The 12,405-nt window shown below is 45.6% G+C and overlaps 1 protein-coding gene across 1 annotated transcript; it reads left to right on the forward strand.

The window, feature by feature from the left end:
- Positions 1-1,589: 1,589 nt before the first annotated feature.
- On the forward strand, positions 1,590-10,198 carry NEIL2 (nei like DNA glycosylase 2). The gene is made up of 5 exons (XM_088467307.1): positions 1,590-1,656; positions 4,416-4,562; positions 6,735-7,045; positions 7,379-7,575; positions 8,456-10,198. Exons 2-5 carry the CDS (start codon positions 4,425-4,427, stop codon positions 8,746-8,748), a joined length of 939 nt encoding a protein of 312 aa, XP_088323433.1. The 5' UTR covers positions 1,590-1,656; positions 4,416-4,424; the 3' UTR covers positions 8,749-10,198.
- The last annotated feature ends 2,207 nt before the right edge of the window (positions 10,199-12,405 follow it).

Below are 12,405 nucleotides of genomic sequence, written 5' to 3' on the forward strand. Positions count from 1 at the left end.
CTTGTGCAGACCACACCTCTGCAGCACCGGTTATGACACCACATCACTAGTCACACTCACTCAGGGCTGGTCACAACCCCTACAGTGGCACACAATAGGCCATTCATGAATTTCAGCTCCAGGCCTATGTGACCCTTAATCTGACACTGTGTCCCGCTGAATGCGGGACAGTTGGGAGGTATGTAGCTGGTCCTGTATATGTCAGAATTATTACATACGTTCGTATGACGTATATTATAGCTGGTTAAGTGCTAATTATGCCCTCTTCATGGACTGGCCACATTCGTTTTAAAATCAAGCATTTGGAAACCCCCCTCTAGAAATTCTGAGTTTGCCACTGATACGCAACAAGTTTTATCACTTGTTGAATATGATAAAACTCCTTGATAAATGAGACCTAATAGAGTAATGAGGGGAATGAAGTGGGAATGAGATGGGTTAAGGCCCCCATACATCAGAGATTAATTGCAGCCATCGTGCAATTTGCAATCGATCGTGTATAAAAATCTTTCCCTCTTTCAAATGATTGTGGCAATTCTGCAATCGATTGAAAAAGGGAAAGATTTTTATACACAATCGATTGCAAATTGCACGATTGCTACAATCAATCTCTGATGTATGGGGGCATTAACAAGGATGGGTGGGGCAGGTATAAGTGCATACTCTCCAACTATACCGTTTTAGCCGGTACAGTACCGTTTTCTAATGGTCTGTACCGGCAAATGGGGCTGTACCGTTTTGTACCGAGTTGGTACACTCACCAGATTTGTTAAGCAGCGCTGTTGGGACACAGGACTCCCGCAGCGCTGCTGAGTGACAGCCGACCTCCGTGCTCCTCTGCCCTGACCGCCAGCGCCAGTATACAGAACATGCATGCAGTATATTACTGCAAGTTCTAAACTAGCCAGCGCCCGATGCCTCCAGCTCCCATGGACACACCCCTTTACCCGTGACAACGCCCCTTTATCTGCGGCCACGCCCCCCATGTACCGGGTTCAACTGGGAAATGTTGGAGGGTATGTAAGTGGGGATGGGGAGTTAAAATATTTGTGTTAATGAAAAGGGGGAATAAATGTAGTTAGGCAGGTAGAGAGCGAAGGACAAAGAGTTCCCCCCAATTTGGTCTTTTTTGTCGCTTTTTAGGATCGGGTTGGGCTTGTTTTTCACTTATTTTTAATTTCAGAGTTGGTATCCCTGCTCACCTGGCCCGGCCGCCCAGGTGAGTACGTACATTGAAAGGAAAAATGGCAATAGGGATTTGATGCATCTGTGGCCAGGGTCATTGTGACTAATGACATTATATAAGTGCAGAGTATGATTTATACTAGTCCACTTTCACTTATTAAAAAACAAAAAGATGTCCCCCTCTTATCAGTAGAATGGACTAGCCCAGTTACCACTACCCTCCCCAGCCTAAGACACATTCATACAGACGTCGCTCTCTCCTGCCCTCTCCGAATTGCAAATGGTTTAGTCCAGGGACGCCCGCTGCACTTTCTAACACTGAGTACACAGGTTAGTATGTCTTCCCCTGTGTATTAGAAATGGAATAGTCCTATTCATTCAAAACTGTGTAGAGGACAGAGGAGTCCAAGTGCTGCTGATTTGTGGGGGGAGTCTGGATCTCTGCTTTGTGCACGAGGACACAATCATACAGTGAGTTGGGAATCGGGATCTGTGTATGTTATATAGAGGGACCTCACTGTATGTGTGTTATATAGAGGGACCTCACTGTATGTGTGCACTGTGCAGGGGGGGTGTTATATAGAGGGACCTCACTGTATGTGTGTTATATAGAGGGACCTCACTGTATGTGTGCACTGTGCAGGGGGGGTGTTATATAGAGGGACCTCACTGTATGTGTGCACTGTGCAGGGGGGGTGTTATATAGAGGGACCTCACTGTATGTGTGCACTGTGCAGGGGGGGTGTTATATAGAGGGACCTCACTGTATGTGTGTTATATAGAGGGACCTCACTGTATGTGTGCACTGTGCAGGGGGGGTGTTATATAGAGGGACCTCACTGTATGTGTGTTATATAGAGGGACCTCACTGTATGTGTGCACTGTGCAGGGGGGGTGTTATATAGAGGGACCTCACTGTATGTGTGCACTGTGCAGGGGGGGTGTTATATAGAGGGACCTCACTGTATGTGTGCACTGTGCAGGGGGGGTGTTATATAGAGGGACCTCACTGTATGTGTGCACTGTGCAGGGGGGGTGTTATATAGAGGGACCTCACTGTATGTGTGCACTGTGCAGGGGGGGTGTTATATAGAGGGACCTCACTGTATGTGTGTTATATAGAGGGACCTCACTATGTGTGCAGTGTGTGTTATATAGAGGGACCTCGCTGTATGTGTGCACTGTGCAGGGGGGTGTTATATAGAGGGACCTCACTGTATGTGTGCAGTGTGTATGTTATATAGAGGGACCTCACTGTATGTGTGCAGTGTGTATGTTATATAGAGGGACCTCGCTGTATGTGTGCAGTGTGTGTTATATAGAGGGACCTCGCTGTATGTGTGCAGTGTGTGTGTTATATAGAGGGACCTCGCTGTATGTGTGCAGTGTGTGTGTTATATAGAGGGACCTCGCTGTATGTGTGCAGTGTGTATGTTATATAGAGGGACCTCGCTGTATGTGTGCAGTGTGTTATATAAAGGGACCTCACTGTATGTGTGCACTGTACAGGGGGGGGGGGGTGTTGTATAGAGGGGCCTCTTTGCATGTGTGCACTGTGCGGGGGGGGGTATATACAGGGACCCTGCTGTATGTGTGGTGGGGGTGTTATATAGAGGTTCCTCTATATGTGCGCACTGTGCAGAGGGGGGGGTGTTATATAGAGGGACCTTGCTGTGTGTGTGCAGGGCGAGGGTGTTGTATATAAACATCTCGGTGTGTGTGTTATATAGCGGGACCTTTCTGCATGTGCAGGAGGTGTTATATCGAGGGAAATGTGTAAGTGCAGGAGGTATTCAGGATATAGTAGGACCTGTGTGTAGGGGGGTGTTATATAGTGGCGTGTGTGTTGTCTGCGCTATATAGGGGGACCTGTCTGTATGTACAGGAGGTGCGTGTGTGCTATATAGAGGGGCCTGTGTCTGATTGTTATATAGAGGGAACTGTATGCAGGGTGTTATATAGGGGAAACAGTCTGTATATGCAGGGTGTTATATAGAGGGAACAGTCTGTATGTGCAGGGGTGTGTTATATAGAGGAACCTGTCTGTATGCAGGGGTGTGTTTATATAGAGGAACTTGCTGTATGCAGGGGGGAATATATAGTGGGACGTGTATGTAGTCTGATATATAGGGGGACCTGTCTGTATGTACAGTAGGTGAGTTATATAGGTGGACGTGTGTGTGTGCTATATAGAGGGACGTGTCTGTGATTGTTATATAGAGGGAACTCTGTATGAAGGGTGTTATGTAGAGGGACCTTTCTGTATGTGGAGGAGGTGTGTTATATAGAGGGAACTGTCTGTATGTGCAGGAGGTGTTCAGTATACAGTAGGACCTGTCTGTGTGTAGGGGTGTGTGTGTGTGTGTTATATAGAGGAACCTGCTGTATGCAGGGGGGTGTTTGTGTATGGAGTCTGTGCTATTGAGGGGGACCTCTCTGTATGTACAGGAGGTGTGTGTGTGTGTTATATAGGGGGACCTGTCTGATTGTTATATAGAGGGAACTGTACGTGGAAGGGGTTTGTTCCAGTCATACAATGTGAGATTCCTGAGTACGACATCCTGGGAGAGGAGGTGATTCTCCCGCTGGTCTGTTACCTGCCCGCATGGAGCAATGTGCTGTGATGTCCCCTCCCTGCTTCCTGTCCCTTACATCTTCTTCCTGTACTGTCCCAATGCTGATGCTACCTAACGTTATTTCATGGACATGGGCCATCTAAGAAACCATTCAGTGTTACATTGGCGCATTACTGTATAGTGTAATATTAGGAAAGATATTATGGGCTCCATTTACTAACTAAATATAACCCCTTTAGTGCTCGCTAAAGGGGTTATACCATCTTTCTGTATTAGTAAACAGCGGTAATCTTAGATCACTGCTGTTTTTACTGCATCGCTTCCGCCATCTTTTAGAAGACGAGAGTGACGCGGGCCCCATTGCCGGCAATGGAGACCCGGCGGTGCCTTTCCGCTCTGCCGGGTCTCCGTATCATGCACATGCGCAAACGGACCGCTGCGCATGCACACAACACTGGAGCCCCGTCGCTGGCAGCGTTAGACTGCCAGCAGCCCAGCAGAGGACCTCGCTGAGGACGAGGACTTCGCTGGACCTTGCCGAAGGGGTAAGTATTACTAAATACCAGTGGAATTTTCCTTTGTATCACAGTGAATTGCCGCTGGTATTTTGTGCGTTTGTAAATGGAGCCCTATGTGATGTATTTCTGTTCCCAGTGTTCAGCGATGCCGGAAGGTCCCACCGTGCGCAGGTTCTGCTCGCTGGTCTCCCCGTTTGTGGGCCAGAAGGTGGTGAAAGCTGGCGGCAGTACCAGGCAGATCGCTCTTCAGGATCTGAAGGGGCAAGTGTTCCAGGACTGTCAGGTAACTGGGATCTGCGTAGGAGCAGAGAGAACCATTCAGCGCCTGCTGTCCAAGTCGATGCTTTACAGTCTCCTTTCATTCTAGTGTCCCTAAAGAAAAAGTGGAAAATGAAAACCACCAGACCAGATGCATTATGTCACTGGGCTGTAGAACTGTCTGATCTCACATAAATCACACTGCACACATTTTTGGAATAGTTGTACTTGGGGGAGGTCTGAAGGAGTTGATTATATTTATGAGGTTTCCGTAATTGGGGCTGATTCGGAGCGGCGCTTGTGTCCGATTTATAAGCGATCTTTTATAGTCTTTAGTACTATGCATACTCTGGGGTAAATGTAATGGGGTCTGCGTTTTTGCTGCGGGACAAACTCCGACCTTCTCGCACATTTAAAGGTTCGAGTTTGTCCCACCACTCACCCAATGTACAGCCATGGCCAAAATTCTTGAGAATGACACAAGTGTTGGTTTTCACAAAGTTTGCTGCTTCAGTGTATTTAGACTCATTTGTCAGATGTTACTATGGGATACTGAAGTAACATCACAAGAATTCCATAAGCGTCACAGGTTTTTATTGACAATTACATTAAGTTTATGTAAAGAGTCAATATTTGCAGTGTTGACCCTTCTTTTTCAGGACCTCTGCAATTCGCCCCGGCATGCTGTCACTCACCTTCTGGGCCATATACTGACTGATGGCCGCCCATTCTTACCTAATCAGTGCTCGGAGTTTGTCAGAATTTGTGGGTTTTTGTTTGTCCACCCGCCTCTTGAGGATTGACCACAAGTTCTCAATGGGATTAAGGTCTGAGGAGTTTCCTGGCCATGGACCCAAAATTTTGATGTTTTGTTCCCAGTCACACAGTCTGAGAGGTTTGGTGTGTGTGTCCCACCCCTGGATTCATGGGGGGCAGTATGGAGTCATAGATGCTCGCAGCTCTGCACATGGAGGATTACCCCCATCTAGTTCTGTGCACGCAGTACGAGAGTAAATACGGCAACTTGCATGCAACACGGAATCTCCCCCTTTGTGTGTAATAGGGATGTAGCCATACAGAAGTGTATGTGTATGTATAATATATATATATATATATGTTTTCCTATATAATGCACTTAAAAGGAGGTTCTAAAATATTTATTGTTCCTATTCCAGTCTTCTACTAATATTGAAAACCAACCGCACACACACTGCTCCCACTGCAATCATATCTATCTCTCACTATCTCTGACAGCCCATTATAATATGAACTATTTTACTATAAAACCATGTTGTGATACGAATTACTCCATCATCATACCACCAATATATTGCCCAAGGTATATAAATGGGACTCGCGTTATAGTTATTTGTAGTTATAGACAGACTAGTTTGCAGAAGAGCTGAGCCCCACATTTGGGTGTGCTCCCCCTTTTCTCCCCTCTTAGATTGGCTCTATACCGTTGGGCATCAACTGCCTTCAGCAAAGTATGTGACTGAGCAGGATCAGAGGAAGGCTTAGCTGTACTTCTGCTTTCATTCAGCAGAACACTGTTGGTTGTGAAAATACTATAAGGGGCACATTTTTTCATTACCCAATAGTGGCGTATATACACAAATGATATTCCTGCAATGTATTATGGATGGACTGCCGCAGACCTCTCCTATATCTGCTGTGGTCCCCCCATTTCTGAAAGACTCCACCCCCCCCCCCCCCCTACCCTACCCTTGGGTTTCTTTGGAGAATGCGTTGCTCAGATTTATCAAGCTTGGCCCCCTGCAGCAAATGCCATCTAAAGATTGTGCTGCTGTCGTCTATGGGTGGCAGACTGCAAAAATTACAGGGAGAGGGGTTCCTCCTGGCAATGGCCACGGTGCATACGTGGTCTGTAGAGCACACATGTGCAGAGTCCCTGGCACAGGGGTGAAGAGTGTCACCATCCCTTCACTCCAAGGATATTGCAAGGACTGATGTATCTCTGTCCGTGCAGGTGCTCTGTGATGTATTTGGCCGATATGATCGCATATTGAGATTATGGGAGGTAATATTGCACCCAGATCGCGTTTTGTAATCATTGATAAATGGGCCCCTAAGTAAGATTCGCCAAATGGGTCCATCTGTTTAATGTCAGTGTTGATTTTTCTAATTTGTGCTCTGGTGTCCATTAGTCCTGAAATCTCAGAAAATGTATCTTTAGGTTCATGGGAAGAATTTGTACCTGGCATTTGGATGTGGGCTGATGGAGCAAGCTACGCCTGACACCACGCATGAACTGCAAGACCGGGAGCCGCACAGTTCTACCGGAGACGAGAGCTTGAAGGATAATTCACCGAGTGCAGGGACTGCTGACCTCTCCAGTGACCAAGGCAATGTAGGAGCCAGCAAGGATAGTCTCTTGTGCAAATGGCTGCGCTTCCACTTTGGGTTATACGGAAGCGTCCGAGCCAATGAGTTATCTCGCGCTAGGCAAGGGAACAAGAGAGGGGATTGGAAAGACCCAAAGCCCAGGTACATCTTCGTATCCTATGTTTCAGAGCGTCAGGGGGTGGGGAGATGACATCACTGAGTGCGTCACTTGGCATCGCAGGATTTTTAAATAAAAAAAACACAAAAAGTTGCAGCCCTTGTTCATTTCCTATGGAGGGCCAGACAAGGTACCCGACTGGGCGACCTTTAAACCACTACCAGTGTAGTTTTTACCTTCACAACTGGTCCATGTGTAATCGGTAAGATCTGGAAAAGCGAACGCTCTGGGTGGGCTGTCCGTAAGATCCAGAGTATATCGGTATTCGATGCTATGTTGATTGAGTCTCTCACATTGTCTTTTGCGTCACTTGCTAGGTTAATGCTGCACTTTGATGCCGGAGGATTCTTGGTATTCTACAATTGCCGGATGACCTGGTGTTCATCACCGTTTGTGGAGCCAACCTGTGATATCCTCTCCCCGCAGTTTGATAAAGAAAAGGCCCTAAAAGCACTGTCTCGCCCAAGACCTGTCTGTCTCACACTGATGGACCAAAGACACTTCTCAGGAGTAGGTAAGGAATGACGTGTGACGGGATCTATCTTGCTTGTGAGATGTCTATTGGTTTCAATGTACAGCTCCTCATTTGCTCCTATAAGAAATCCCTACACATTCTTAGTATAGCCAAAGCTGCATGACGTGCGGGCCTAAGACTTTGTTTGGGCGAGTTGAATAATATTGGGTGACGCCTGTGTAACCAAAATATGGAATACTATGGGAAACAGGAGTCTATGGGTTATTGCATCCAGTACTTCCATTTAATAAAGGAAGGCATTCCAAGTTTTATCTCCGATTTCTGCTGTGGTTCCTGTATTTGCTATCGTCATAGCAGTCTCTATAGAAGTCTACGGAGACCGCGATATGGGCAGATGCATCAAGCTCCAAGCTACTTAGCTTTTTGTAATTTGCTGTCCGGTAGCGAACGCCATAGTAGCCTAAACATGGATAGGCAACCTGTGGCACTACACAACCCATAATGCCTTGCCACAGTTTTGCTGTTGGGTCCATGCTAAAACTGTGACAGGGCATGCTGGGATGTGTAGTTCCACAGCAGCTGGGGTACCCCTGGGCTACAAGATCACAATTTTTGCTCAGACCTCTGCAAATTTTACAGTTAACAAATAAATAAAAATATATAGAAATTTACAATAAATGGGGACTGAGGGTTTTTGTTAATGTGGACACTTCTGTAGCTTGTGTCTGCCACATTGGCCTTAAAACAATTGAATATAGCTTTTTTTTTCAGTCCAAGACTTCATGAACTGTGCAGTCATTGTATGATGTATGGATGTGTGGTTTATTATTATTTTAGCTGTGTTTGTACTTTACCATTTGTAGCTTGTATGTGGCATCATATATAATTTTGGCTCATTTCATTAACCTTGTCTGTCCAGGGAACATCATTAAGAATGAAATTCTCTTCCTGGCACAAACCCACCCGCTTTCCCTGGGCTCCCACCTGCCCACGGAAACCTTGGTCTCCCTGATAGACCATGCCGTAAGCTTCACTGCGGATTGGCTGAGAAACAAGATGCAGCGGAAAGGGCTGAACTACCACATCTACATGAAGGAACACTGCGAGAGGGGGCATGAAGTCGCCAAAGAGGCCATCGGGCCGCCATCCGGGCTCAAGAGACTGACCTGGTATTGCCCCACGTGCCAGAAGCGTGTAAACCTGGAGAAGTGAGACCCCCCCCCCCCCCCCTACTGTACAGTAACACGCCCTGGGAGAGGGGGGTAAGCTCTGGAGGTCACAGATGTGATTTATTAGGAGCTGCAGGAGGTGTAATGTGCTATAGGGCTGTTGTGACTCTATGGCGGTAATTAAATTCTCAGCGACGTGCCACCAGAGCGGTTATGTAAGTACTTCTCCGTGATGTGCCTTCACTTTCCCTCGCACTCCTTACAGGTGCGCAGGAATTGCCGTCAGACATTGAGGTGGTGACCAGGTGGCACAGCTAGAAGCACATGTTGGGACTTGTAGTTCCACAAGTGCTCGAGAGCCTCGGTTGCCTACACTGCTTTGGAGAATAGGGTCAGTGCGCACGTGTTATGGTGCATACACACGATCAGATTTTTTCTTCAGATATGGACGATAACGATTTAAAAATCGTTCAGTCGTTCATATCTGAAGGAAAATCGTTCATATCTGACATGCCTGAACGATGGACGATCAACGATGCGCTTTCCCGTTTGTCAGATAACGATATCTGACATCTGATGGGTTTGCAGTCAGACTTGGACGATTCCATTCATTTTAATGCAGTCAAAAATCGTTCAAATCGTTCAAAACTTTGGTCAAATCGTTCAAATCGTTTAATCGTTCAGTCGTTCATCTGACAAATCTGACAAGTCTGACCGTGTGTACGCTCCATTACTCTGTTTATTGAGTAAACGTATTGCATTGATATAATGCACTAATCTATAGTGTATGCGACAATAAGCGTAATGTATAGAAGATATAACTTGTGTATTAATTGTCCAGTTAAGATAGCACAGCCATTTAGGGGTTAGAATTATATATATTATGTGGTCTGGATACTGAGCAGTCACCTACCTACCTCTGCTCATTCCTTTGCCTTAGAAACAGACCCCTGATACTGCTTGGCCTGTTATGTTCCTCTGTATCTTTCGTCTCTCCTCGCTCAAACCCACCCCTAGGAATAATATGGGGGGTGTGGGTTTTTTAATTTATTGTATATTTAGCCTTGGGACCTAAAAGTGTGTATGATAAGAATCCAACGTATAGATACAAATACTATGAGAGAAAATAGTATTGCTCCTTTATTGCTGCAGAGAGCGAGTAGCAGCCCTGTGATTGGGGCACAATTCTACTTTATCACATATCAAGTGACCTTATTTTATTTTTTATGAGAGATGGGCTTAGCCAGGATGACATAGGAGCAGCAGATCTGTGGTGGTAGGAGGCTGTGACTTGCAGCCCCCAACACTGTCCAGATCCATCTGTCATATACAGCTCCAACCATTTGAGGACCGGATACTATGACCGATTAAACACAGGGAATGCAGTCACATGATTGTGTCATAGATATAATTGTGATCTGTCATTATAACCAACCTGTCTGCCCCCTGGTCACCAATTTGTGTAGCTTTTAGAGTAGGAATGTGTTTTTTTGTTTTTGCCAAAGAGCAATAGAAAACATTTATTATTTTGTTACTTAAAGGAGAACTACAGTATAGTAATTTGCTAGATTGCTGTCAAAGGGTAACCCTGGAGGGGCTGGATACAGCATGGACTATTTATTTATCCTAAATAAGACTGGACATTGCCATACCGTTTAATAATAAGTATATCTGGTTGGCAACTGCTCCTCCTTAGAACCCGCGCTGCATAAAATAAGCAGAATGTGTTTCAAAATGCCCTTTTTATACACCATAAATGCCTGCTTTGCTTTCTTTGCAGTATGGAAGGCTGGTAGAATGCAGGGGGTGTAGTGTACGCAGTGTGGGGTATGAACGGCAGACTCTTCAGCATTTGTCCGTTTTCACATTTGTAACTAAAAATGTTTTTTGTCTTGTTTCAAATATTTCTGTTTTAAAAAAATTTCTGCATTTTGTGAAAATAAATACATAAAACTCAATTTTATTTTTTATTTTTTTTAAAGACAAATAATAACTTATAGATGTCAGCTGGCCGTGCCCATCTCTGTGACATGAACGCGCATCAGATATGAGAACTGCGCTGTGGAGGCTGCGGGATGATCTTGTCGGTTAAACCACAATTCTTTTGGATTGTTAGGGAGAGATGTATCAATCCTTGGAGAGAGATAACGTGGAGAAGTAAAGGGGCATACACACTAAACGATAACTATATTGTTCATATCATCCAGTGTTTATGCACCATACGACCAATGATGTGCGCTCTCGCAGGTCATTAACGATGTTTCTGGTCGAGCAAACATACAGGCCAATCTGACGATATCGTCAGAAAGTGCCTGTTCAGGGATGTAGTCACTGAATGATATCGTTTCAAGGGAAATCTTTCATCAATATCGCTCACTACACATAGTCTAGTGTGTATGGTAGCAATGAGTAAAGGCTCATTCCGCTTCTGTCACTTGGTAGACTGTGCTAGATACTTGATGGCTAAAAGCTGATTGGTTGCTATAGGCAACGTCTCCACTGTCTCTCTCCAAGGTTTGATAGGGATACAGTCAAAAAGCCAGCAGTCGAAATGCCGACTGCTGGCTTCCCGACTATCAAATCCTGGAAGGGAACTAATGACAGGCGTCGAAATCTCAAAACCTGTCATACCTACGCCAGGAGCCTGACGCCCGGCATACTGAAAGAAGGTAAGCTGGGTGCAGACAGCCACGGGGGGGGGGGGGGAAGGTTAGGGGCTCTTGGGGGGGGGGGGGGGGGGGGGGAGGATTAGGGCTAGGCACCCCCAGGGGGGAGGTGAGGGTTAGGGATAGTTAGAAACTTACCTTGGTTGGGATCCCGCTGTTCTGCCTTCCGGCGTTCATATAACATCTAGTGGTATGTCATACTGGTCCTGTTTGACATATGTCTCCCCCCCAATTATTTTGTCCAAACATCATTCATTCAAAATACACTTTTTACTTCCTTTATTGATATAATCAATAACTGACTTGTTTAAGGAGAACGCCATTCAAAACTGTGTGTTATCAGTACGTTAACCTGCAAGGATTAGGTAATAATGGTGCTGCAAATTGTTATAATCCTTTATATGACACCATAAGGGTTTTGCAGCACCTCCCATAGTACATACAAGCAGAAATGGTGCAAACAAAAAAAGCATAAGACTTAAGCTGGGTACACACAATCCGCGATCTGTCTCATGATATAACGTGGATCGGTACAGGGTGTACTTGTGCATGGTGGTCTTTCATTGTATCATCCCATTCCCTGTGCTGCACAGCAGCTGGGATAATGCAGGGAACGATGCGTTAGCAGTATGGAATGATATATTGTGTGTGTGCAAACTGGATCGTGAGTGGCATATCGTTACATTGTGTCGTTAGATCGCTGGGTACACGCACATTGTATACGCAGCTTTACATTACAGAACATGTGATACAAGCTATATAAATACACTGCATATCCTGCAGTTAAACAATACTGACAGTTGGTGCCAGCTGTGGAACCCAAAGGCTTGGTGCCATTGTGGGCAGCGGTGGTATAAGTGAGGGAGGGCAAAGGGCCTTGTTCATGAAATTGCAGTTACCCTGTCATTTGTTAATCACAAGAACAACACCGTGCTGGTATATAGTGTTCTGTATGTAAGCCTCACATATTAAGCTCTACCCAAAACTGTATTTTTAGGTTGTAATAATCCTTTCTTTACATCCTCAAACTTCAT

Source organism: Taudactylus pleione, unplaced genomic scaffold (assembly GCF_031769625.1).
Source record: "Taudactylus pleione unplaced genomic scaffold, aTauple2 ptg000070l, whole genome shotgun sequence".
Taxonomy (NCBI): Eukaryota; Metazoa; Chordata; class Amphibia; order Anura; family Myobatrachidae; genus Taudactylus; species Taudactylus pleione.